Below are 27,982 nucleotides of genomic sequence, written 5' to 3' on the forward strand. Positions count from 1 at the left end.
CTAGCCTATAGGGAGAGATCTTAAGGTCGCAAAACCAAGCATTTTTCAGGAGAATATTGAGGAGGAAGATAGCTCAACATCTCGGCTGCCAAAAGAGTATACAATTCCATATTTTCATATTGCATCGTGCAATTTAAACAGTTCACATTAATTATTCCCCTTCATTTGTTGCCTGTCGGTCCTTCCTTTTGCCACTTTCTGTAACATCTCAGCCTGCACCCCAGGATTACATAAACTCTGTCCCCTCCTTGAAAGCCTACCCTGCCCCTTCAATCCATTGCACCTCCTAGCTTCCCTCCTACCCCTGCCCCCAAAATCATCACCACCGGTTCCCTCATGCCCATACCGTTCCGAATTATCTTTGCATTGCTTATCTGTAGTTTTAGCTTCCGCCCCTAGTGCTGCTTAGAAGAGACCAGCGTTTATTTGCCATGCTTGGGAAAGAAGACTCTCTGCCACCTCCCCTTGTCCTGTTGCTGCTGTCACTCACTCTGAGAAACTTGCTGTCCTGAAATACGCACGCTCAGCTCTCAAGAGTTACATAGATCCTCCTGCATACACAAACCACAAAGCGTGTGGAGTCGGGGGGGGGGGGTTTACTCACCTCTGCGCAGTGAGAATTATTACACCTTGGCCTGTCCAAGAGCAGTATCAGGGGTAGTATCTTATTTCTAAGCCCGGAGCAGCAGGAGGTGGCAGCATCTAGCCGCTGGCTGCAGATCCCTTCCTGCGTGCTGTTTGCTTTCTGACACTTGCATTCCTCCTCCCCCTTTCGGGGTATATTGTTTTGCCAACAATCACACACGCGCACACCTGATTCCAGGCTGGTTGACAGCCAGGCTTCAACAGGAATGGTAGTAGAGAGGAGTGATGCAAGAGTTTTCATGATAAACTGGATCATGAACATGTAACACAATATGTAAAATGCCACTGTGTTGTTGTGGCTGACATTTCTCTCACTGTGCCTTATAAAAAAAAGGTAAAGGATCCCTGGATGGTTAAGTCCAGTCAAAGGCAACTGTGGGGTTGCTGCGCTCATCTCGCTTTCAGGCCAAGGGAGCTGGCGTTTGTCCACAGACAGCTTTCCGGGTCATGTGGTCAGCACGACTAAACCACTTCTGGCGCAACGGAACACCGTGACGGAAATCAGAGTGCACAGAAATGCCGTTTACCTTCCCGTTGCAGCGGTACCCGTTTATCTACTTGCATTGGTGTGCTTTCGAACTGCTAGGTTGGCAGGAGCTGGGACAGAGCAACCAGAGCTCACCTCGTTGCTGGGATTTGAACCGCCAACCTTCTGTTCGGCAAGCCCAAAAGGCTCAGTGGTTTAGACCACAGCACCACCCGCATCCCCAAAATTTGCCTTCTAGGAAAAACGAAGTCACAAACCGATGCACAAGTCCTAGTACCAGTTGTTAAATGTAATTGAAATAAACACCTAAGGTTTCCATAAAAGTGAGAAAATGAAATCAGAATGATAATTAAAAACTGGGCAGGAAGGACTGGGAGTGAGAGAAATGTCACTAAAGTCAGAAGTCATCAAAAGAGAAAAGATGGAAGAGTGATGCATCATCCTTACACAAAAGGATTGCAGAAAATGAGAATAAATGCATTAGAAGTAAGAAGTGAAGGAGGTTCATTTGGCTGCCAAACATGTATCTTCTGGCAGCACCATGAACAGCAATATGCAGCCCAAGTTTATATATGTAAACTCCACCTACTCTCAGGTAAGTGTGTAGAAGACTGACGTATTAGTTAGGTGGAAGAATCTTAACAGTTTTTTACTAGCTCCAAACCGGATTGATTATACAAGCACAGCAATAGGAACCAAGTTCTTGCCTGAGGGCTTGAGTCGTAGTTCAGTGAAGCAAATACTGAGATGCACAGGTAAGTATGCATAGGACTGCAGTCTGAGATGCCACCATACTAGTAGAATAGCAGAATAGAATAGCATAAGGGGTTAAGAAAAGTGGACTACATTCAAGCAAGGTGGCAAAAGCAGACAAGTGGATTAAAAAAGAAACAAATTTCCTGTTGTATCTTTATCTCAGGGGTAGCTAATGTTCCCTCCAGATTTTGTGGAGTACGATCATCTGCTCCAGTGGCCAGGGATGCTGGGAGTTACAGTCTAAAACATCTGAGGCCAGCACACTGACCACCTCTGCATTGTCATATGTACATTCAGAAAATGTGTGACGGTACAACATCACATTTTTGGATGGACACAGTGTTAAGTTGTGGGTGAACGTATCAGACGACACAGCGATTCTTCAAACAGCTCTTGTTTATTCACAGGCCAGAGCTGAACTGAACTGAAGGGTTCAGCCAGCCTGCTTATATAGAGCTCCACTACAATGCAACTGTAACACTTTCTGTAACCATCCAATCACTGAACTTCACTTTCAATCCCTTATTTCCATATGCGGACCTGAGTGAAAACTATCTACAGTATCCCCCTGCTGGCCCAGGGTGAGAACTTCAGTACATAACACACAGGTTCTCAGTCTTGCTACATGCAGGGCCTATTTAAGACAGCCAAAAACGACTGAGACCCACAAATAAAAAAACAAAGGCAGCGCGTGTTAACAAAATGGTGGCAAACAGAGGCAGAGCCTAGCATAATCATATGAAAAATACTGACATTATTCTATCATTTCTTCTTGCATTCTCATTTTGGACATAACTTGCCACTCTCTTTCATGCTTCCTCTTTGCTCCTTTTACTGGTAGTTATTGCTCAGAGCTTTAGATGGAATGTTAGTCAAAACTGCTTCCCCCCCCCCATGTTTTAGTTTTATGGTTTTGGACTACTTTTGGTTTTGTTGTTTGTCATTAACATATTTATATGCTGTGCAATTTTCTTCTGTATTTTTGTACACTTCTCTGAGGAAGGGCACCTAAAAAGCATTTTACATTTATTTGTTTACTTACTTACATATTTATGGAATGCACTGTACTAAAAATAAATAAATTATCAAGACAGAACATATTAGAACACAGCATCGCAATAAGATCAATGAAAGCACGATCAATAAATAAAATACTGGTTGGTAAAATAAATTCTCATCTTAAAGGCCTGCCTAAATAAAACATGGTGGAATTCAACATAGAGCTACGATGAATGTTGCATTTCAGTTTGCCAGATGGAACAATCCCCAGTCTCCTCCGTTCATGTGCTGTTCTGGGACTTCTCCTGACCCCTCCGAGTCAATTTCAGGGACTTGGGGGGAAGAAGTGGGAAAGCCCTTTGTGCAAGTGGAAGTCACTGCCCAGTGCTGCCACAGATGGGGCATGTTAGGTGAATCCCACCCACAGTTTTCAGGAGACACCCAAAGGAAAATAGCGTAGTGGTCCAGACTGAAGCTCTCTTGAATAAAACTGACTTTCTAGATCAATTTAAAGCAAAGTTCAGGCATGGAAACTGTCTTTGTCACCCTACACCTTTATCAGGAGAGAGAGAGGGAAAATGTGTCCCTGTTAATCCTCCTTGATCCTTCAGCACTTTTTCATACCATGAACCATGGTATTCTTCTGGAGCAGCTGTCTCAGTTGGTGTGGCTAGCACTGTTTTGCAGCTGTTCCGGTCCTATTTGAATAACCATCTTCAGAGGGTGATTAAATACGGATTATACAGATTAATGGAATACAGGTCTATCAATGGATATTAGCAAACCCTCCAAGTGCCCCTATTTTCCAGGGACAGTCCCGGATTTACAAAAGCCGTCCCAGTTTCTGATTTGATCCTGGAATGTCCCACTTTTCCTTAGGACGTCTCTATATTCATCAGAGAAATGTTGGAGGGTATGGAAGGACGTCCCTATTTTCATTGGATATTTATTTGAGGTTTATGAGTTATGTGACTCCCGAGCTAAGGAGATAACCTTTAGAAGGCATCTGAAGGCAGCATTCTATAGGGAAGTTTTAAAATGTTTAATGTTTTGTTATGTTTTTATATGTGTTGGAAGCCGCCCAGAGTGGCTGGGGCAACCCAGTCAAATAGGCAGTGTATAAATAATAAAATTATTATGAAATGGGACGTCCCTATTTTCATTGGAGAAATGTGTCAGGATATGTAGATAAAATTTCTTGTTGTTTAGTCATTTAGTCGTGTCCAACTCTTCATTTTTAAAATCTCAATTTGACATGAAGACCAGGAACTAAAAATAACCCCTGTATGACTAGTTAAGCATTTTTGTTGTTGTTTAGTCGTGTCTGACTCTTTGTGACCCCATGGGCCAGAGCACACCAGGCACTCCTGTCTTCCACTGCCTCCCGCAGTTTGGTCAAACTCATGCTGGTAGCTTCGAGAACACTATCCAACCATCTCGTCCTCTGTCGTCCCCTTCTCCTTGTGCCCTCCATCTTTCCCAACATCAGGGTCTTTTCCAGGGAGTCTTCTCTTCTCATGAGGTGGCCAAAGTATTGGAGTCTCAGCTTCAGGATCTGTCCTTCCAGTGAGCACTCAGGGCTGATTTCCTTCAGAATGGATAGGTTTGATCCTCTTGCAGTCCATGGGACTCTCAAGAGTCTCCTCCAGCACCATAATTCAAAAGTATCAATTCTTCGACGATCAGCCTTCTTTACAGTCCAGCTCTCACTTCCATACATCACTACTGGGAAAACCATGACTTTAACTATACGGACCTTTGTTGGCAAGGTGATATCTCTGCTTTTTAAGATGCTGTCTAGAGCCCTGTCTGGTCAAGTTGCATGGAATCAATTTCAATCTGTTACCCCTGACGATGTGGACAGGCTGCTTGGACGCGTGAAGCCAACCACCTGTCTCCTTGATCCTTGCCCATCCTGGCTAATAAAAGCAAGCCAGGAAGGGCTGGGCGATGGGCTCTGTGGGGTGGTGAATGCTTCCCTCTGTGAGGGAACATCCCTCACAGATCCGCTGAAAGAGGCGGTCATTAAACCTCTTCTTAAAAAACCATCTTTAGACCCAGCCAGTATGGCCAACTATCGCCCAGTCTCAAATCTTCCATTCTTGGGCAAGGTGATTGAGCGCGTGGTTGCTGAACAACTCCAGGCACGCCTGGAGGATGCGGACCATTTGGATCCCTTCCAATCGGGATTCAGGCCTCATCATGGGACTGAAACTGCCTTGGTCGCACTGGTTGATGATCTCCGGCGAGCTAGGGACAAAGGTGAGAGCTGTTTCCTAGTTCTGCTGGATCTCTCAGCGGCCTTTGATACAATCGACCATAACATCCTTCTGGACCGTCTAGAGGGGCTGGGAGCTGGGGGCACTGTTATACAGTGGTTTCGCTCCTTCCTCCTGGGCCGTGTTCAGAAAGTGGTGGTGGGGGATGAGTGTTCAGACCCCTGGGCCCTCACTTGTGGGGTGCCTCAGGGTTCTGTCCTCTCCCCCATGCTTTTTAACATCTATATGAAGCCGCTGGGAGAGATCATCAGGGGGTTTGGACTGGGTGTCCATCAATATGCAGATGATACCCAGCTCTACCTCTCTTTCAAATCAGAACCAGTGAAGGCAGTGAAGGTCCTGTGTGAGTGCCTGGAGGCGGTTGGAGGATGGATGGCGGCTAATGGATTGAAGTTGAATCCTGACAAGACAGAAGTACTGTTTTGGGGGGACAGGGGGTGGGTTGGTATGGAGGACTTCCTGGTCCTGAATAGGGTAACTGTGCCCCTGAAGGACCAGGTGCGCAGCCTGGGAGTCATTTTGGACTCACAGCTGTCCATGGAAGCACAGGTCAATTCTGTATCCAGGGCAGCTGTTTACCAGCTCCACCTGGTATGCAGGCTGAGACCCTACCTGCCCGCGGACTGTCTTGCCAGAGTGGTGCATGCTCTAGTTATCTCCCGCTTGGACTACTGCAATGCACTCTACGTGGGGCTACCTTTGAAGGTGACTCGGAAACTACAACTAATCCAGAATGCGGCAGCTAGACTGGTGACTGGGGGCGGCCGCTGAGACCACATAACACCGGTCTTGAAAGACCTACATTGGCTCCCAGTACGTTTCCGTGCACAATTCAAAGTGCTGGTGTTGACCTTTAAAGCCCTAAATGGCCTCAGCTCAGTATAACTGAAGGAGCATCTCCACCCCCATCGTTCAGCCCGGACGCTGAGGTCCAGCGCCAAGGGCCTTCTGGCGGTTCCCTCATTGCGAGAAGCAAAGCTACAGGGAACCAGGCAGAGGGCCTTCTCGGTAGTGGCGCCCGCCCTGTGGAACGCCCTCCCATCAGATGTCAAAGCGATAAACAATTACCTGACATTCAGAAGACATCTTAAGTTCAGGGAAGTTTTTAATGTGTGATATTTTAGTGTATTTTTGGTTTCTTTGGAAGCCGCCCAGAGTGGCTGGGGAAACCCAGCCAGATGGGCAGGGTACAAATAATAAATTATTATTATTATTATTACTGTCTAGGTTTGCCATCGCCTTTCTCCCGAGGAGCAGGCGTCTTTTAATTTCGTGACTGCTGTCACCATCTGCAGTGATCATGGAGCCCAAGAAAGTAAAATCTCTCACTGTCTCCATTTCTTCCCCTTCTGTTTGCCAGGAGGTGACGGGATCAGTGGCCATGATCTTTGTTTTTTTGATGTTGAGTTTCAGACCATATTTTGCCCTCTCCTCTTTCACCGTCATTAAAAGGTTCTTTAATTCCTCCTCACTTTCTGCCATCAAGGTTGTGTCATCTACATATCTGAGGTTGTTGATATTTCTTCCGCTGATCTTAATTCTGGCTTGGGATTCATCCAGCCCAGCCTTTCACATGATGAATTCTGCATATAAGTTAAATAACCAGGGAGACAATATACAGCCTTGCCATACTCCTTTCCCAATTTTAAACCAATCAGTTGTTCCATATGTAGATAAATAGAGCCTCCATTATTCAAAAATGGGGATGAACAATAGAGGAGAGTGTTATATCACGTCCTTCTTCTGCATGGTGCCTAGGGAACAACTTGCACCTTAATATCAGCAAGACAAAGGAGATGGTGTTGGACTTTCGGAGGAAGAGAGGAGAACTAGCCCTGCTGTACATTGGGGAGGGTTGTGTGGAGAGAGTCTCTTCCTTTAATTTCCTAGGAGCTTATCTCAGGTTGTAGGACTCCAACTTCTATATGCCTCAACCAGCAAGGCCAGGGATTATGGGAACTGTAGTCCAACAATGCTACCGGGGGGGGGGCATGTTCCCTATCATGCTGTACTAGTGTCTGATCCACCACCAATATATTGCAGACAGTGTCATGAGACCTTGTCCTTCTCTGTTTTCTGCTTCTTTGCGAGGTATCTTTATTTTAAAATGTATATCCTGCAAGCTGTAGCCCAAACAAAGCAAAGAGAGAAAGAAACTCAAGGTTGCCTTCCTGAGTTTTGAATTTAGTACACGTCAGACACTGATTGTGTTAGGAACAACATATCTACAAGGACAACATGTTTGTCTGGTGCTGCAGAATGAAGAGGAAAGGCAATTTGTTCCTTTTCGGCTGTAGAAGGGAGAAAATCTGACCAAACAGTGATTAGTGTGAATATAAGCAGTGCTTTTCTTCTAGAACAAAAGTATGCTGGTACTGCATGCTTTTGAGTACCCTCAGAAAAAAGCACAGAATATAACAAATGCTAATTTTATTAGATTCATATCAGCATACTTCTATCAGCAGCAAATAGTGCCTTTTGATTGGTGTGTGAAACACTCCTTGACAGGTAAACGTTGCATATTGTTTTAAGACAGCATTTGCTGCGAGTACAGTTGTGCAACAGCAAACGACCCTCACTGACGTCACACGTATGACTTTGGCCATTGGTATGGACTTGTGCTGAGGCCCATATACACATGCCAAATGCCACTGTGTTTTAGAGATGTCACATTAATTTAGCAATACTTGGATTTTTTAAAAAGCCTTATGCAATAGCAGACAGCAGGGTAGGGTTGTGAGGCTGCTTCATAGATGCAGAGGGTCAGCGGTGGTCAGATCTGCATGGTGCAAACACACTGGTAAAGGTAAAGGGACCCCTGACCGTTAGGTCCGGTCGTGACCGACTCTGGGTTGCGGTGCTCATCTCGCTTTATTGGCCGAGGGAGCCGGCGTACAGCTTCCGGGTCTTGTGGCCAGTATGACTAAGCTGCTTCTGGCGAACCAGAGCAGCACACAGAAACGCCGTTTACTTTCCTGCCGGAGCGGTACCTATTTGTCTACTTGTACTTTGACATGCTTTCGAACTGCTAGGTTGGCAATGGGAGCTCACCCCGTTGTGGGGATTCGAACCGCCGACCGTCTGATCGGCAAGTCCTAGGCTCTGTGGTTTAACCCACAGCGCCACCCGTGTCCCAAACACACCGGTAGGCGTGCCCAATTAGCTCTCCCGGAGAGTTTGCAACATGGCAAACTCGTTGCTGCCTCACCCCTTTCCATTCCAGTGTGCAGCAGTGACATGGGAGACGGGTGCATAGCTGTCAACTTTTCCCTTTTCTTGCAAGGAATCCTATTCGGAATAAGGGAATTTCCCTTAAAAAAAGGGAAACGTTGACAGCTATGGATGGGTGTGTGTGTGTGTGTGTGGGTGTGTGTGTGTGTGTGTGTGTGGTAAGTGTCCCCATCTCATCTCACTGTTCACTGCTGACCTTATGGGCTAACCCTCACATCTCCTACAAAGCTATGGAATAACAGGGAATGTCCTGTTGTAATTCAGTTGGGATTTTCCTAATGTGGGTGAAGAGTGAGGCCCCATCCTTCAGTGAAAGCATCTGACAAATTCGATAATGTTTTTATCCTGGGACAATGTCTTATTTGCAGTAATTGATAAGAGGAGACAGTTCTTAAGAGTTCTTAAGAATGCTGTGTCTTGTCAGAAGAATCGGAAATTTCAGTTTGTTTTATCCTTTTATTCATTTGGGTTTTATTCGGATTTGCATAAATTCATTTTATCCCATATCCCATTTTATTTTAATATTTCATTTTCTTATTTGCTAAAAGAGGTTTTTAAGAGGGGCATGTTACGATCTGCCAGTGAAATGTAGCATTCTGAAATAGTGTGTGTTGCAGCTTATTTTAAAGGCTACTTTTAAAATGAGGCTGCATTTTAAATTGCATTTTAACCTATATTTTAACTTGGGGTTTTTTGTGGGGGGTCCTTTTCTTTCCCCCTCCCATTATGTTTTTACTGTGATTTTATTGGTGTTAGCCGCCCTGAGCTCAACTCTGGCCGGGGAGGGCAGGGTATAAATAAATTATTTATTTATTTATTTATTATTATTATTATTATTATAGTGCGATTTAACTTCTGCTGACGTCACCTTGTGTTACTTTCACCCTGTTATAAACTTTTGCGATGCTCTGATGACAAGATACAAATTACCAATTCTGTTGTAATTCAGTAATTGCTTCGATGAGAGATAAGAATGAATTGTCAGTTTTCACAATACCAGGGGTAGATGAAGGTTGTCCGCCTCCAAATCTACATTAGTACCTTTTAATAAAAAGATTAATGAATTGTCTAGAGGCTAAGTGGGGAAGTGAAACGGCAAAATTATGACACCAACTGCTTTAGGGTCAATTAAGTCTAAGCTGGCTGTGAATAGGAACAAACAGATGCCAGAGAGCTAGGTGAATGGGGAACAAAATGGCTGATGGATTTTTGTGTTGAAAAATTATAATGGTGCACACTGAAAAAAATAATATTATATTGGCACAATAACACACACTGAATAAACTCTTAGGGAAGTGAGTTTGTAGTCATTGTGGGTACCATTGTAAAATGGCAGTCCATTTTCACATTTCGTCCCCGTTCACTTCCATGAAATGCTGCCCCAGTTTGGTGCTACACTATCAAACAACATTACAGTGGTACCTCGGGTTAAGTACTTAATTTGTTCCGGAGGTCCGTTCTTAACCTGAAACTGTTCTTAACCTGAAGCCCCACTTTAGCTAATGGGGCCTCCTGCTGCTGCCACACCGCTGGAGCACGATTTCTGTTCTCATCCTGAAGCAAAGTTCTTAACCCGGGGTACTATTCCTGGGTTAACAGAGTCTGTAACCTGATGCGTATGTAACCTGAAGCGTATGTAACCCGAGGTACCACTGTATCTTCTGATGTACAGATAAGTGGTCTTCAGCTTACTCACAAGTAAGCTGAGCCCTCCCCCTTTAAAAAGTGACATTTTTAAGACGAGAAAGGTCCGTGAAAGGAGGAGAAAGAAATACAGAGAAAGAGGAAAGTTTGACATATAACATTCCATGAGGTTGGACTAAATAATCCTCATAGTCCCTTCCAACTTTACAATTCTATGAGTCTATGATTTTATATGTATAAAATTAAGGTTTATGTTGCAGACTGAGGTTAAAAATAGATTCCATTGTACCAGCTGACATTACAAGTCCATAATACTTCTTCATAAAATTGAAAAAAACCCACCCATATGTGAATTTAATGGACCTGTGCATTCTGATCCAGACTTCATATTTTTGTGCCTCATTGCATTTCTTGAGGGATTTTAGCGTAAGCTGCCTCTGAGTGAAATGAATATACCAATATATCAAAAAGATGGAACACAGCATATTCATTTGTAAACGGTGCTATCACTAAGCTATGCTATATCACAAACGATACAAACAGGAAAAAGTGTATATACACAATACACGAAATAGGTTGTCATTAGGCTTAAACATATTCAGTGGTCCATTCATATAAGACTCACATTAAAAAGAAAATGCGATTAAGCACGGGTGCCCATTTTGTGTATTTTTAAAATATAATTTCTTACACCTCTAAGCTTAGATTGTGACAAATACTTGTTTGATTCCAGAATTGCAAAAGCATATCCACTTTTCCCGTGTTATCTTTCTAGAAAAAGAGGTGTCGGAGCTGACCACGAACTTCTCCCTTGTTCTCTTATACAGTAATGGCAATGGCGCCCACCTGAGAGGTCCAGCTGAAAAAAAGCTCTACACTTTCCTAAGAAATAGAACATTCCTCCTAAAACTGTTTGAAACATCAGGTTTTCAACATCACTATATATATATCTTTTGCCAAACATTGTACTTTACTAGCAATGTTATTACTAATTATACAGGTTGTTGTTGTTTTTTTAAAAAAACCTTTCCAGAAGGAAATTAAAAAGAAGCAGTAGATTCTTACCTTATTTCTACGTGGTTGCACTTCCCCGAGGATCATGTTTGCAGCTTGGAGCTGATCCGACAATCAGAAGCCCTCAGGGACACAAAGTTTACTAGTTATAGCTGGTGTGCTGTCTGCAAACTGTCCTGGACAGATATACGTAACCTTGCCACAGTTATCCTGCCATGCCCTGACGTCGTCGCGTTATTGGACTTCTTTATTGTTGCATCCAGTAACATCAGTAACTTCGGTTAATACAAAATACGGCAGCTGGATTACTAACCAGGACTGGAATCTCACCAGTTTAGAAATTCTGTAACTCACCAGCACCCAGTCAATTTCCTAGCACATTTAAAAACAGGAGTTTTAAAGGGCTGAAGTCTTGGATACCTGAAGGAGTATTTCCTCCCTTTAGGAGCCACCTAATTATTAAAATCAGAGGCCTTTCTCCAAATTCCTAAATTCAGAAATAAGGTGAGTTTGAGAAAGGCTTGCCTTTTCTGCCGGGTTTCCCTGGTTATTGAATGCTCCTCTCTGGAAGGCTCTGTTGACACCAGCTTTCTTGTCTTCATCACCTTAAGACCTTTTTATTTCTCCAGGTGTTTCAAGGTCACTGGATATTTAAAATCTTTTTGAGGCTATGTTGGTTTTGTTTTAATTTCTGCCATTGTTTATGTCAAGTCAGAAAATTAAGTCAAAAGCATGCAGCCTTTGCATTTAATTTGTTTTGGTTGTTGGGTTCGCTAATTAAACAAATGTCTATGTTTCCTGATCTATGCTCAAGCTTAGTGGATGTTACACCTCAACACCTGTGCAGTCCCTCCAACATCTTGAAGCCAAGGCTCTCTCACACTTGTTGAGAGCCCTGGCGTGTGTCATAATTTCTGGCGCATGCTGAGTTCAGCTCATAGCCTTTGACATCAACCGAAATTCAAAGCATTTAAACTGATTTGATTCCAAGGGTCATTCTATGGTGAAGAACAGTCTGATTTGGAAGCCCAATAAAGGGAAGACTCCAGGATACGGATGCTCCTTGAGAGCAACGTTAACTTTTGCTGAGCGAATGTTCTACGGATAAAAGCTAGAGGGCGATCTTGTTTCTGAAAAGCTTCTTCTTGCCTGATCTCAGCGCTATTTTTCAAAGCAGTTAAACTCTTTCAAAAGTACACCGGCCTTCAAAGCTGCAAAGGACCAAAGAGTGAAGGTTCTGGCTATGCTCTCCAAAGTCCATCAGCATCAGCACATGGTTTTTCACATTGTGACAGAACACGAGAAAGGGTAATGTGCTAAAGTAATTTTTCTCTTGACATACCAACCACCGTGCAGTATCACGTAGGCAGTGCATTTCTTTTAGAATAAAAAGGTGCCAGTACTGCATACCCTTTAGTACTTCCAGAAAAAAGCTCTGCATGTAATCTAAAGTAAAGTAAAGTAAAGCTAAAGGACCCCTGGATGGTTAAGTCCAGTCAAAGGCGATTATGGGGTGCGATGCTCATCTCGCTTCAGGCCAAGGGAGCCACTGTTTGTCTGCAGACAGCTTTCTGGGTCATGTGGCCAGCATGACTAGACTGCTTCTGGTGCAACGGGACACCGTGACGGAAGCCAGAGCGCACTCAAACGCCGTTTACCTTCCCGCCGCAGCAGTACCTATTTATCTACTTGCACTGGTGTACTTGCGAAATGCTAGGTTGGCAGAAGCTGGGACAGAAATTTGTACTGTTTAAAATGACTGCATAAGATTGTTTTATTCTTTTTATGTCAGCCACCTTGTGAGGGCTTTGCACTAAAAGTTGGCAAAGATATCTAAAATAAAATAAATGAAACAATATTCTGAAACTTTCTGAACATGGGTGACTTATGTACATAAGTCCCAAGTACCACTGATCTGATCCTTCCATGCAGCCTCTTGTTGTGAGTCAAGATATTTGGACCGGGCTACTAATCCAATTGGATGCGGGTGGCGCTGTGGTCTAAGCCACAGAGCCTAGGGCTTGCTGATCAGAAGGTTGGCGGTTCGAATCCCTGCGACGGGGTGAGCTCCCGTTGCTCAGTCCCTGCTCCTGCCAACCTAGCAGTTCAAAAGCACGTCAAAGTGCAAGTAGATAAATAGGTACCGCTCCAGCAGGAAGGTAAACGGCGTTTCCGTGCGCTGCTCTGGTTCGTCAGAAGCGGCTTAGTCATGCTGGCCACATGACCCGGAAGCTGTACACCGGCTCCCTCGGCCAATAAAGCGAGATGAGCGCCGCAACCCCAGAGTTGGCCACGACTGGACCTAATGGTCAGGGGTCCCTTTACCTTTACTAATCCAATTCTGGCCACAGAAATGGAAATAGAGAAAGAGATCCCTTAGCTCTCATAAAAGTAGAATCATAGAACTGGGAAGGGACCCTGAGGATCATGAAGTTCAACCCCCTGCAATTTAGGAATTTATAGCTGTCCCATATGGGGACTGAACCTGCAACCTTCGCATTATCACTACCATACTCTAACCAACTGAGCTATCCAGTGCACATAGAAAACACAATCAGAATAAAGCAACAGCTCTTCCCAAGTCACCTTGGGATAATACAGCAATTCTGTATGGTGGTGGTGGGGGAACAGTTACATCTCTCATCCCATATGAATCCTTGTGAGTGAGGAGATGAATACTGCATCTGCCTAAAGATTCTATAATTTCCTGGAACTTCACCAGCTACAAAGCCTGACAGCTAGTTTAGGCTAACCTAACTAATCCCACTTTTTCCTGGGCGTTTGTTTAAGGACTGCATGAACAAATGTCTACCAGTAAATTGGCTAAAGGTAAGATATGACATGCCCTTAATTATTTATGATAGCAATTTTCCCAGTACCTCCAGAAATATCCAACATTTTCCCCCCTTTCATGTTCATGCATCATATCTGCAGTAATTTTACAGCCCTGAGTGTTTTATTCTCAATTATAGGTGCTAAATAGAAAGAAACCTTGAACACTGTGTGGATTCTGGGGATAAAAGATGTACTTTATACCAAATTGCATCCAACTGTGAAGTGAAAAAGAAATAAAACTCATTTCGGATCATACTCTTCCTCTTTCGTTAGCTAAGTTATGCTTGGGCAGAAACCAGCATCACTGAAAATGCATTTGATATTGTATGTTTTTCAATACTGAAGGCGGGACCTATAGTAAAGTGGCCACGGGATACAGGGTCTTTTCGGTGGTGGCTCCCTGGCTGTGGAATGCCCTTTCCAGAGAGCCTTTTTCCAAGCGGACGTTCTTTGATGCTATTTTGGTGCCAGGAAATGTTACCTTTCTAATTTCAAAACCATTTAAAACAAGTCCTTTTAAACTTTCGATGAGAGTTTTTATGTTGTTATTATATTTGAAATCATTATCGGCTGTTAGACTCCTTAGTGGTCTTGGCCTCCAGATCTCTGATTATAGGGCTGCAAACGGTAGACCTGAATGATTAAAAAGGTGGTCACTTTTTGAGAAAAGAGACATTAAAATGGGCTGTAGTTGTGGGTTTCCTGCATGGGGAAGGGAGTGGTAATGATAATAATACTAATAATACTACTAATAATATTTCTATACCGCCCTTCCTGCGAGGATCACAGGGCAGTTAACAATATAAAAACACAACAAACAAACACAATAAATCCCCACCACGCACACAACTTTAAAGGTCAAAGGCCGCTTCATTAGCCAAAGGCTAATTAATGCCCTCCAACCCCGTGCATTCCCGCCCCGTCGAAACCCCTCGGGGAACCTAGCGATCTCCAGAAGGGAGCGCGTTCCGCTCGCTCTGGGCCTCCCCGGCCCCGCCCCCTCGGCGCGGCGATTGGCCGAGCGGAGCGCTTCCCCTCGGCGGAGTGGTCGGGGCTGCTGCCCGTCAGCCTCCGCCTGTCAAAACACACAAGCCCCGGCCCTGTCACAACAGAAAAGAAAGAGAAGCGCGAGTGTGTGAGGGGAGTTGAAACCGGCGGCACTTCCTGCCGGTTGGCGGGCTGGGCTGGCGGCGGCGGGGAGCCCGGAGATGTGCGCGCTCAAATGGGGCTTCTGAGGAGGCGGGAAAGAGGGGGCCGTGACCGGCGCCCCCCGCGCGAGTGAATGGGTGTGAGGGGAAAAAGAGGACGAAGAGCGCGCGCAGCAGCAGCAGCAGCAGGAGGAGGAGGAGAGGGAGGCGGAGTGCGCGAGCTCTCGCCTCGCCTCACGATTCTCCTCAGCTGCAAAACTCCCTCATTGTCCCAAGTTTAGCGCCTCCCCGCCCTGCCCTTCCCCGCTTGCGACGGAGCCCCGGCGGCTGCGGAGGGGCGCCTGAGCCCGGCGGCTTTTCTCCTCATATCTCCACAGAAAATGCAGCAGGCGAGCGCGACGTCTCCTTCGCGGAAACTTGCCTCAGCGGCGCTTTAGGAAGGGGGAAGAGGAGAAAAGGGTGTTTTTTTAAATTTTATTTTATTCAGCCTGGCGCCCCTCGAAGTTGACGCGGCTCCGCTTCGCCATGGCAGAAGCAACCCCGGCGCCCGCGGCGGGCGAAGGCGACTCGGAGCCTTTCCCGGAGCCCGAGGAGGCGCCCCCCCGGAGGAGGGAGCGCAGGAGCGGGGTGTCTCTGGCCTCCGTCGCCGCCGCCGCCGACCCCGAAGCGGTCCTCCTCGAAGCGGCCAGGGCGACCCCTCGCAGAAGCAGCATCATTAAGGTAAGGATTGGCCGCTGGAGGGTGGGTGGCTGGGTTCACACGTGACGCCCGGCGCCGCCGCGCGTGTTCAGCCGCTCGGCTCGCTCGCTCGCTCGCTACACCCGGGATGCTGCTGCTGCTGCTGCTGCTGCTGCTGCGAGCTAGTCAGAAAAAATCAGCTCCTCTCCTTTTCCATCCCTCTACGATCGGGATGTGGTTACACGTGTAGCGCAGCTCCGACGAGCGCCACCCCCTTTTAATAGAAAACCATGAACCCACACAGTTTGGGGGCGCCTGTCTAGGCCACTTAAGCTGTGGCGATGTTCACGGGAGGGTGGGAGAAATCCGGCGTGTATTTCGGTACATGCAGAAGAGGGAGATTTTTTTGGGGGGGGGCGGAGGGAGAGGTAGAGATACTTCCGACTTGCTTCCTTTAAAAGTTTCTTTTCTGAGGTTCGGCTGCAAGTGGAACATGCGGAGAGGAAGGGGCGTCGGTAGTTTCTGAAAAGGAAGAGAATTGTCACAGGTGATGGATGGAGACAGCCACGACCACCACCTCCTTTTGCTGAGGACTGGCTCACCACGTGGTCAGTTCTCTTTGTTGCAAGCAGGGAAATAGTTGAAATATTGAAGAAGAAGAAAAGAGAGGAAATTTCCCTATACAGTAGTCAGATCTACCACTACCTGTATCCCCTCTTGCTGTGACTATTTATTGTACCAGAATAATGTGTAATCCTCTGGAATGTCTTTGGCGGGTAAGGATGATGTTGGATGACTGGTTCTTATGAACGCCATGTCAACATGTGCTGTGGTTGTTTGCTTTTCCTAACTTAGGCTTGGAAATAACAGCCAGGAGAGGAGTTCGTACTTTCCCTTTTTCCATGGAGTAGCTACATTGCGCTTTGCTTCAGTCTTATGTCCTGTGCCTGCGTTTCATCCTTTGAGCTGGCTTGGCCATGCTGTTTGGCAGTGGTGCTTTAAAGGGTTCTTGGAGGAGGCTGCATCTCGGATGGTTGCATTAAGCTAATTGGAACTATCCAGGATAGCAGGAGTTACTCCAAATCAGGCATCCCTTCACGTACTGCCGCCACCTTTTTTATTGCTTATTCCTGGAAGTGCTTGGAGCAACTGCTGCGCTCCATGGTTTGATTTCAGATCTGCTTTAAATTTAATCTGCTGCTAGTCAAGCAGGTAAAATCATACAATAACAGTACAGTAAGCCCTGCCAGTTTAACTAGGAAACTGTCAGTGAGTGTTACATTTTTTTACTCAGCAGAAAAACTTTTATATGACGCAACACATATGCGGAATAATCAGGTGGGAGGAGCTTCTTCATTTGTTTAAATGAAGTCGGATCAAGAGGATATTTGTAGAAAAATTGATTGGTTTATTACGGCCATTGGCCCATATCTAAAAACAATACATCAAAATTTATCCATAAACAATACAATTTAAACAGTTCCAAGTTAAAACACCCCTATGTAGAAAAAGAATTATGGGACAAGATGCCCACAGCTTTGGCCCTGGAGTTATTCTTGATTATTGCTGTGTGTCCAGTTTTCATTGGGTACAAGGAAGGATGCTTAAAGAGCGGTAAAATAGGCTCCCAATTTTGCCCACTCAGTTGTGTAAATTTGCAAAGCAGAGACGTTCAGGTGCTTCTTCTCATCCCTGAGTTACTGAAGATTCTTCCGTTGGTTGGCTGTCCAGCCTGGGCTAGGAGCTGACCAGGCTTGGGCAGGAAATGCAGCTTATATTTTCAGTAAGTTACCATCAAGGGGGCTCCATTTATGTTTTAGTCAGACTATGTGCTTTCTATGGGGACGCGGGTGGCGCTGTGGTCTAAACCACAGAGCCTAGGGCATGCCGATCAGAAGGTCGGCAGTTCAAATCCGTTGTTCGGTCCCAGCTCCTGCCCTCCTAGCAGTTCAAAAGCACGTCAAGTGCAAGTAGATAAATAGGTACCGCTCCAGCGGGAAGGTAAACGGTGTTTCCGTGCAGTGCTCTGGTTCGCCAGAAGCAGCTTAGTCATGCTGACCACATGACCCGGAAGCTGTCTGCGGACAAACGCCGGCTCCCTTGGCCTATAGACCTAATTGTCAGGGGTACCTTTACCTTTACCTATGTGCTTTCTATGTAGAAACATATGTACACATTCAAGGTTCAGCCATGTATCTACAGCACAGGATAGCTCAGTTGGTTAGTGTATGGTGCTGATAACACCAAGGTTGCAGGTTGCAGGTTCAATCCCTGTATGGGACAGCTGCATATTCCTGCACTGCCGGGGGTTGGACTACATGATCCTCAGGGTCCCTTCCAATGTGGCTGGGACTGCATCATCCAGAGTTTACCACCAGCGCTTTGTTTTCCTGCATACAGTAACTAAAGTGCTTAATCTTAAAAGATCTGTAATGGGTGTGTGTAAAAAGGTAAAGGGATCCCTGAGCATTAGGTCCAGTCGTGACCGACTCTGGGGTTGCGGCGCTCATCTCGCTTTATTGGCCGAGGGAGCCAGCGTACAGCTTCTGGGTCATGTGGCCAGCATGACTAAGCTACATCTGGTAAACCAGAGCAGCACACGGAAATGCCATTTACCTTCCTGCCGGAGCGGTACCTATTTATCTACTTGCACTTTGACATGCTTTTGAACTGCTAGGTTGGCAGGAGCAGGGACCAAGCAACGGGAGCTCACCCCATCACAGGGATTCGAACCACCGACCTTCTGACTGGCAAGTCCTAGTCTCTGTGGTTTAACCCACAGCGCCGTGTCTGTAAAACAATATAAAATCAAGAATGCACAGATAAATTAGACAAAGTGTTATGAACCAGTGTACATAACTAAATTTATATGTCTGGCGAAGCTTGTTGAAATAAGCAGGTGTCTAAAACAGTAGAGGGAGGGTGCCTGCCTAACGGTAGTAATGAAGTTGGACCTTCAGACAATTTCAAACTACTAAACATAACCTTGTGTTATCTTCTGAGCAGCATAGGAGTTAAGACTGGGGAGTATAAAGATTGGGGTGCACAAGTGTAGTTATTTTGAATTGAAGATTATACGGAAAGTGATTTTTCTTGTTTTTGTTTGGGGGAGTGACTGTACAAGGAATAGTTGCTGTGAATACTTTAAAAACAAAGTTTGAGAAAAGGGAAGTATTATGCCTGTTTTTGAGAGAGAAGCTTTATTAAGATGCTGGGGCACAGCATACAGATTGCTAAGCATTTAGTAATTGTGTTAATTGTTATTTGACAGTGGACATAGGTTATGAATTTATATTAAAAGCAGGAGTTCAGTTCCATAGCTTTCCCTTGCTGTAGCTATCTTGCCAGCCAGCGAAAACCATGTAAAAATCATTTCTATTTTATTTTTAAAGAGCTAGAGATCTGTATGAAAAAGAAAAAATGAAAGTGATGTATTATGAGAATGCTGTTTGTGTATGTGACCTATGATGAAACTTGCTTCTTTGGGGTGGCTCTGAAAACCACAGAAGTATATTTTTACATTACAAAACATACCTAGTGGAGGTAATAATAAGCGATGATGTGCTGACTGGGGAGGTTCTGAATTGCTAAGACTGAAATCCTGTGTATTCTGACTAGGGAGTAAGTACCAATGGAAATTGGACTTCTGGGTAAACAAAGAAATAGATTTGCCCTATATGTGGCCTTTTCTTAAGATGTGAAGTAGGGTGTCAGCAGACAGGTCATTCTTGGAGTTCAGTGGAGCGTTATATTTAGAAGTGGGAATGGTTTGTCAGCATGTGGAATGGTATGTCCGTTCATTGATTCTACATGGCTAGTATGATGACTAGAGTGCTCAGGTATGGATGTGGTTTATATTTTTGCTCAGCGTGGTGTAGTGGTTAAGAGCGGTAGACTCGTAATCTGGTGAACCGGGTTCGCGTCCCAGCTCCTCCACCTGCAGCTGCTGGGTGACCTTGAGCCAGTCACACTTCTCTGAAGTCTCTCAGCCTCACTCACCTCACAGAGTGTTTGTTGTGGGGGAGGAAGGGAAAGGAGAATGTTAGCTGCTTTGAGACTCCTTCAGGTAGTGATAAAGCGGGATATCAAATCCAAACTCCTCTTCTTCTTCTTGCTCAGCCCTGCTGTGGCTGACCATTCTGTGGTCTTGTAAAGCTCTCTCCCTCTAACAACTTGCCGGTACTTTGTAGGGTTGTGATTGTAAGGTGCCTTGGTAGGTTGAACACAATACACAAGACAAGAGCATTCCTGGCTGCTACCTGCTAATTTTCTGATAAAGGTAAAGGTAAAGGGACCCCTGACCATTAGGTCCAGTTGTGACCGACTCTGGGGTTGCCGCGCTCATCTCGCTTTATTGGCTGAGGGAGCCGGTGTACAGCTTCCAGGTCATGTGACCAGCATAATTAAGCCACTTCTGGCGAACCAGAACAGCGCACGGAAACGCCGTTTTCCTTCTCACTGGAGCGGTACCTATTTATCTACTTGCACTTTGACGTGCTTTTGAACTGCTAGGTTGGCAGGTGCAGGGACCGAGCAACGGGAGCTCACCCCGTTGCGGGGATGCGAACCGCTGACCTTCTGATTGGCAAGTCCTAGGCTCTGTGGTTTAGACCACAGCTCCACTTGCTATAATTGCCAATCTGGTAGATTGTTTCCTGAAATCTGTGAATAATCTAGTCTGAGCCAGTTGTTAATATTTTATTTTATCAAAAGTATTTAAGAGCTGCCTTTCTGAGCAGAACTGTCTCAGTGTAGCACACATAATAAAAATGGAAAAATGCAACAGCAATGCAAAAATCTAAAATTCAGGGTAATTTCTTTTTCAAACACCAATAATCAAACACTCACTAAGCCCAAACTATGAAAACACAACTCTCCTGGTTATTTCACTACAAAGGAGAGAGCCATGGGGCCACCATGGAAAAAGCCATCTCACTTCTGCCCACTAAATTCACCTAGCTAGGTGGCGAGCAACCAAGAAAGAAACCTATTAGCTTCAGTTTTTGTTTGGACCTTCAGAGCCATGTCACTGATATTGGTATTTATCATAATTATTGAACAAAATTTAAAACAACAACCTCATCAGAATGCTTGTTGCTGTTAGTCAGATTAAAGAGTACAGAGTAAGTCTGCAAACTTAACCCTACTTATCTGGGAGTAACACCCACTGAGTGACATTTGACATATTTAGACATGGTAAGGCCTACATTGTAAGGCTCACGAATGGTATTCTGGATGGGACATTTGATTATTATTATTAATCATATAAGACGTGTTTGAAGCTTTTTATTACGTCTTACTCTGATGTAGTGCTACAAATGAATGGAAATGATAGAAGATGCCATGTGTCTTGCTGATTGCCATCTGCTTTGTTTCAGTAAGCTCCCCCACCCAACATGCAGGACAGAACAAACTTTGATCTGGAATTCCTTGAGTATCTTTCTTCTGCCATCTGGTTGCAATGTTTCTTCTGCTTGCTTGATCTTTTGTTATCTGTAGTTTTCTCTCTCTCTGTACCTCCCAGTCTTAGAAGAAAAAACTGTAGGAAAGAAGGCTACTGGTTGACTTGCTGACGTTGAACATCTTGTAAACCAGCTTTTTCTTTATTAATTTCAACGTTCGTGGAGGAAGTTGTCACTCTCTATTAGTTGTGGAGTATATAGCATCCTCAAGGTGACCCTCTGGCATAATCCTCATTCGCTTTCATGGGCATTGTGCTGCTGTGGTTTTTTCTGAAGACCTTACAAGACTGAAGCATGTTTAGCGATTATACATTTGCTCAGTTCAGCATAGTGGATTGTGCCACTTAAGGCTGCAAGAGGGAGATAGTAAATGGAAATACTTCTCTTTGACTAGATAGTTTTACAAGTGCAAGGAGGGTTTTTTTTTGTTTTTTCATTTCATTTTGTTTTTAAGTGGGCTTTTAAAGCATGCTTGTGTAGTGTGCAGCTTTGTAAGCATGCACCTGGCACTTCATGGGAGTTGGAGAAGTAGATTGTGGGGGGTGGGGAGAGGTGGATCAACAGAAAAATGGTGAGGGGAAGGGTTAAGTTCCTCAGAACACCTTTAACCCTCACCTTACCAAACCTTGTTGGCAATTTGTTCCATTAATGTTTAGTGTGTAGTTTGTCTCTGACAGCGCTTGTGACTGATGCAACATCCTTTGGATGATGGACTGAGGAAGGGGTGAGACACATGGAGCTCTTAAACTTGAACGGCTATGAGTGGCAGGAAAGCTGTTCTGACTTTCAGTAGCTGGAAGGCATGTCTTCCTTGGAAAGTGATTCGAGTGCCTTGCTAATGGGCTGTTTTTTTTTGCTTCAGGAACTTCTATTCATCTCACTGACATCTTTACCCTTTAAAAGCCACCGATAACAGAGAATTTAATGCTTAATTTCATTCAGCTTGTGCTCTTATAAGATACTGTGGGTCAGGCAGTTAAGATATTTCAGACGTCTGGTTTGCAATACAAGGATGCCAGAAGGAGAGTACACGTCTGTCTTTTTCTTTTAATAAAGCAAACTTGGAATGAAGCACTCTGCACACCTCCTTGAACTAAATAAGACTTCGGAGGAAATATGCATTAGATGAGGCCGCATGTTTCTGAATGTTACTTCTATAGAGTGAATGAAATAAAAGTGACGGGGGGGGGGGGGCTACCTATCTAACATATTGAGAACATGAACTTCCAACTTGAAACACCAAAATGTCTCAAGAGGGACAGCCTCTCATGAATCCTTGCTCCCTTGTTCTTTTTGCAAAGTTAATCTTTTCTCTGGCAGATGCTGGTGGGACTGGATATGGTAAGAACACAAGAAGAGCCCTGCTGGATCAGGCCAAAGTCCAGGATCCAGTTCCCACAGATGCCAGCCAGATGCCCATGGGAAGCCTTCACTCTCCCCACCTACAATTATCAGCAGCTAGGTCTCCAACAGTGAAGGTAGAACATAGACATTGTGGCTAATAGCCATTGATAGACTCACTCACCTATGAATTTGTCTCATTGTATTTTAAACCAATCCAAGTTGTTGGTCATCACTGCATCTTGTGGAAGATAAATCCATAGCTTAAATATGCCCAAAGTCTCATGGCCTGTATGTTGACATCGCTAAATAACCTTTCTCTAGCTTACATATTGATGGGAGTTGTGGAGATTGCATAGTCCAACTTGAATGTGGTCTGAGTTTGGATGAATTAGTTTGGGCCCTATATTTTTTAAAGGTCCACCTTACACTTTGAATTGGGTGCATTCTGAATTGTCCATTATTAATAGAAGTGCAAGCTGGATTTTCAAGGGGCAGAGGAACCAGAGACCAAATTGCAAACATGCGCTGGATTATGGAGAAAGCTAGAGAGTTCCAGAAAAACATCTACTTCTGCTCCATTGACTATGCAAAAGCCTTTGTCTGTGTCGACCACAGCAAACTATGGCAAGTTCTTAAAGAAGTGGGAGTGCTTGATCACCTCATTTGTCTCCTGAGAAATTTCTATGTGGGACAAGAAGCTACAGTTAGAACTGGATATGGAACAACTGATTGGTTCATAATTGGGAAAGGAGTACGACAAGGCTTCTGCGCACCGGGTTGCATTCTGGAAATGTGTCCATCTTAATTCTTCCCAACCTCTCAGTGATTTTTTATATCGTTGACCATGGTATCCTTCTGGAGTGGCTGTCTGAGTTAGTGGTGGGTGGCACTGTTTTTCAGTGCTTCTGGTCCTACTTGGATAGTCATTTCCAGATGATGATGTTTCAAGAGTGACCTTCGGCCCTGTGGAGACTTCATTGTGGGGTTCCTTATCCCCTAACATCTGCATGAAGCTGCTGAATGTTAACAAATATATATTTTTAGGATATACATTTAGGACAAAAACTTACTCAGCGTTACTTGTGAAAACACCCTCATGAAATGAATATGGTGAAAACATTAATTGTACTGCAGTGAAGAAAGTAAAAGGTATATCATTTTTAACACAGTTTCCGTGTAATATTGCTTGTAATCTGTGCCAGATTACACAATAAAGGCATGAAGGTTTGGGTGTGTTTTTTCTGCCTGTTTTGGCTTTTCCTTTTAGCATAGAACTGAGGGGTAACTAACATGTAGCACTAAACACCCTAAGTAAGGGATGAGGAACCAGAGGTCCTCCAGATATTGTTGGGCCACAACTATCACCCCAGTGATTGGTCATGCTGGCTGGTCTGATGGGAGCTGGAATCCAAAAGTATCTAGAGGCCATAGGTTCCCTATTCTGCTGTAATTTGTCTATAGTCAGTAAATTTAATTGTTTATAGCCAATGACTATCACAATACAGTATGAGCACAAATCACAAAACTATAAAATGAAAGACATTGCCTGCACCAGACCAGGACAAATCTACAATATTCAAAATTCAGAAACATTCCTTTTAATCAGCATCCCAGGGGTTTGTCACTTGCACTACCCAGAAAGGTTGCCTTTATCTTTCTTACCACTAATGCAAATAGTGCCACCCTATAGCTGATGTGGGACGCAGGTGGCGCTGTGGGTTAAAGCCTCAGCGCCTAGGGCTTGCCGATCGAAAGGTCGGCGGTTCGAATCCCTGCGGCGGGGTGCGCTCCCGCTGCTCGGTCCCAGCGCCTGCCAACCTAGCAGTTCGAAAGCACCTCCAGGTGCAAGTAGATAAATAGGGACCGCTTACCAGTGGGAAGGTAAACGGCGTTTCCGTGTGCGGCTCTGGCTCGCCAGAGCAGCGATGTCACGCTGGCCACGTGACCTGGAAGTGTCTCCGGACAGCGCTGGCCCCTGGCCTCTTAAGTGAGATGGGCGCACAACCCCAGAGTCTGTCAAGACTGGCCCGTACGGGCAGGGGTACCTTTACCTTTACCTTATAGCTGATGCACTTATTGGCATCTGCCATCAACCATTTAATTTTCAGATTTTCAAATCATCTGGTTGACCTAAGGCAATCTGAAAAGGGGAGATAAATTTAATTCTGGGTGAATCATACAATGAGCAATATAAAATGTAATGTACAAGCTTCTTGATAGGTCCTGATCCACATATACAAGGTGCTCTTTTACGGATTTGTTAGTATATCCCCAACCAGATATTAATCTATAGATAAATTAGAATTGGGAAGCCCTAATAATAATATATTTTTTTTAAATTTTATACCCCACCCTCCCCGGCCAGAGCGGCTAACACCAAATATAAAATACAATAAAATGTGATAGGAAAACAACAACAACAAACAGTTAATTAAAATACGGCTTAAAATACAGCCTCAATTTAGTAAAGGTAAAGGGACCCCTGACCATTAGGTCCAGTCACGGACGTCTCTGGGGTTGCGGCACTCATCTCGCTTTATTGGCCGAGGGAGCTGGCGTACAGCTTCCGGGTCATGTGGCCAGCATGACTAAGCTGCTTCTGGAGAACCAGAGCAGCACACAGAAAAGCCATTTACCTTCCCGCCGGAGCGGTACCTATTTATCTACTTGCACTTTGACGTGGTTTCGAACTGCTAGGTTGGCAGGAGCAGGGACTGAGCAACAGGAGCTCACCCCATCATGGGGATTCGATCCGCCGACCTTCTGATCGGCAAGCCCAAAGCTCAGTGGTTTAGACCACAACACCACTACATTTTAGTAGTAGCCCATAAATCAAGACCATAAAGGGAGGAAATATCAGATATTCCCCCGCGCTAGCTATCCATGCTGGTCCTACATGGGCCAGCAAAAAAGCCAAGGGTAAATTTATATACCAAATCCCATATAAGGGGTCAGAGTGAGTCTGAGCCGAAGGCCAGGCAGAACAGCTCCGTCTTGCAGGCCCTGCGGAAAGATGTCAAATCCCGCAGGGCCCTAGTCTCTTGTGACAGAGCGTTCCACCACGTTTTATTTAACAAAATCTATATACTGCTTGATCTTTCTAATATATAAAAACACTCTAAATGGTTTACAAAAATAATACCTGTTGTATGTTACTGCATTACTGTGGAGAAACAGTCCACATCATAAAAGAAGAATGTGGCCTCTTTCTATAGGAAATCTAATGTGCTTTTCCTACAGAAAGAAACCACATATTTATTTTACGATTAAATATTTGGACAGCCTCTGCAAATTAATGTGATCATACAATGGTTGTCTAGAACAGTAATGAACTAAAGCAAAATTGGTCATTGTGTTCAAGTAACATTATTCTCAGTAATGAAGCATCTTAATTATGAAAATGTGGCAATACTGATGCTCCTTTAAGGAAAGGTTATAGTCTAAATAATAAATATGCAGTTGAAATTGATGTAAAAATTGGAATTGATTTTCAGGGATGCTGATGGTAAACAGGATAGCACTGGGATTTGGGAGTTGGTGGGAGGCTGTGGAAGGGGCTAGGATTGCCATAGATTCTCACAATCCACCTAAAAGCAAACCAGAAAATGCAGCATGTCATTCGTAAAGAGGGATTATACTTTCCTCAAAGATTACAGTTTTTAGGACTTATTTTGACTGACTGAGATTAAAGGTCAAAAGAGTCCTGCTGAATCAAGCCAAAGGTTTATCTGACCGATTTCCTGCTTCTGTTTGGTGAACTGGGATATTACCATCACCAGCTGCTATAAAACATAACAGATGTACACATTTTTCAAGGTGTCTAACCATGGAAGTTATGAAATTGTTTTTTGTAGGATATGTACCTGTTGGCCAGTCTTTGATGCCATTCTTCTTAGGTTGCCTTGAACAGGGAAGTAAAACAATGGTCTCCAACTGTATGTCTTTTGCACAGGGGTCATCTGTAGTATTCTTTATGCGAAGCAAATTGGTTTTTCTCCCCATTAGAGACCATATTAGCATGGCCTCCGATTTGTGATTTAGCTCGTTACATATTCCACAGAAATTATTATGCTTCGGTAGAGCAATTACTGGGTAAATGCAGATTTGAGGCAGCCAGCCAGGCATGATGCCAAAGGAGCATTGAAGAACAGGGCTGACACATGCATAATATTTCAAAATTTGAATAATCACATCTTCCCAATATATGTAACTAAGATGTACTATCTAAGTTCATCTGTTACTTCCTCAGTAAGTTTAAACTGAAGTTTACAAGGTTTACAAGGATGTTTCTGCAAATATGCCCTCGTTTTGGCATGCAAGAGATACAGATAATCATTAGGATGACTGGATAATCTGAATCTGAATTCTTGATATGAATAATAATAATAATATTTTTTATTTATACCCTGCCCATCCGGCTGGGTTTCTCCAGCCACTACACTACCACAGAGGCTACACCAGTCTTCCTGAGCTGCCCCCAACCCCCAATTTTTTAGAGTACAGTTCCCATCAGTAACACCCAACATTGACTGTGGGGCTGTTGGGAGCTGTGGTCTAAAAACATCTGGAGGGCACAAGCCCATGGAAAGGAAAAATGGGAAAGAAGAACCAGATTTTTAAAAATGGTGTTTTAGTAGCTGGAGGAGGAGAGGACAGAGGGTGAAGAAAGAGCTGTAAATACTTTGGACCCATGGGAAGCTCAACAAACGTGTTTGTGTGTGTGTGTGTGTGTTATGTTACATTAATACAAAGTTACACACACAGAGTGTTTGTCTTTGTGTGTGTAACTTTGTATTAATGTAACATTTTTATATATAACACTGTATTTTTGGAATATTTGTTTCAAGTTGTCTGTTGTTGCTTAGAGATATTTTTAATATATCAAGTGGTACAGAAATTAAATAATCAAATAAAAAAATGTTTTAACATAAATTGAGTTATTGTTGGATTTGTCATGTTATATTTAGATATGATTTAGTATAGTATATTCTGTATTTTAATGTTTGATGTTTTGTTGTGTTTTTATATATGCTGTAAGACTCCCAGAGTGGCTGGGGAAACCTAGCCAGATGGGCAGGCTATCAATTAAAATGTTGTTGTTGTTGTTGTTGTTATGATGTAGGGCTCTCCATTTTTTGTTTTATTCTGAGCCATTTGAAGCAGGTTTATATGGAAAAGCAGCATACAAATTTAAATAATAAATAATATTTTCTGTAGTAGGGCACTGCAGAATAGAATATTTCTGTATTGTCAAATCATAGAATGTCAGGGCCATGTACAATTTTAATATCCCTACAACCATAAGGTTTTGGGTACCTGAAGTGATTATCTTGTCAAAACTCTGGGCTACATCCGGTGGATATTATATCTCAGATTGAGTTTTACATACCATGTATGTATTGTTCAATTTCTTTGGTGGAGCAATTTACGTCTGACATTTTCCATGTGTGCAGTTCCCTC

The 27,982-nt window shown here is 44.1% G+C and overlaps 2 protein-coding genes across 6 annotated transcripts in view; one reads left to right on the forward strand and one right to left on the reverse strand.

Moving 5' to 3' along the window:
• Nucleotides 1–798, reverse strand: part of BOLL (boule homolog, RNA binding protein) — a 34,373-nt gene extending 33,575 nt beyond the window's left edge. The window contains exon 1 of one of the 5 annotated variants that reach the window (XM_079980344.1): nt 605–762. The gene's annotated coding sequence lies outside the window, so the exon portion shown is untranslated. Of the gene's footprint in view, nt 1–346; nt 513–604 lie in introns of those variants that run through there. The other 4 variants (XM_079980343.1, XM_079980349.1, XM_079980346.1 and 1 more) reach the window with 4 other exon arrangements.
• Nucleotides 799–15,211: 14,413 nt separating this feature from the next.
• Nucleotides 15,212–27,982, forward strand: part of PLCL1 (phospholipase C like 1 (inactive)) — a 190,479-nt gene continuing 177,708 nt past the window's right edge. The window contains exon 1 of the mRNA XM_079976956.1: nt 15,212–15,758. Coding sequence (XP_079833082.1) covers nt 15,564–15,758 — 195 coding nt within the window. The 5' untranslated portion in view covers nt 15,212–15,563. The remainder of the gene's footprint in view (nt 15,759–27,982) is intronic.

This window comes from Podarcis cretensis, assembly GCF_951804945.1.
Source record: "Podarcis cretensis genome assembly, chromosome: 1".
NCBI lineage: Eukaryota > Metazoa > Chordata > Lepidosauria > Squamata > Lacertidae > Podarcis > Podarcis cretensis.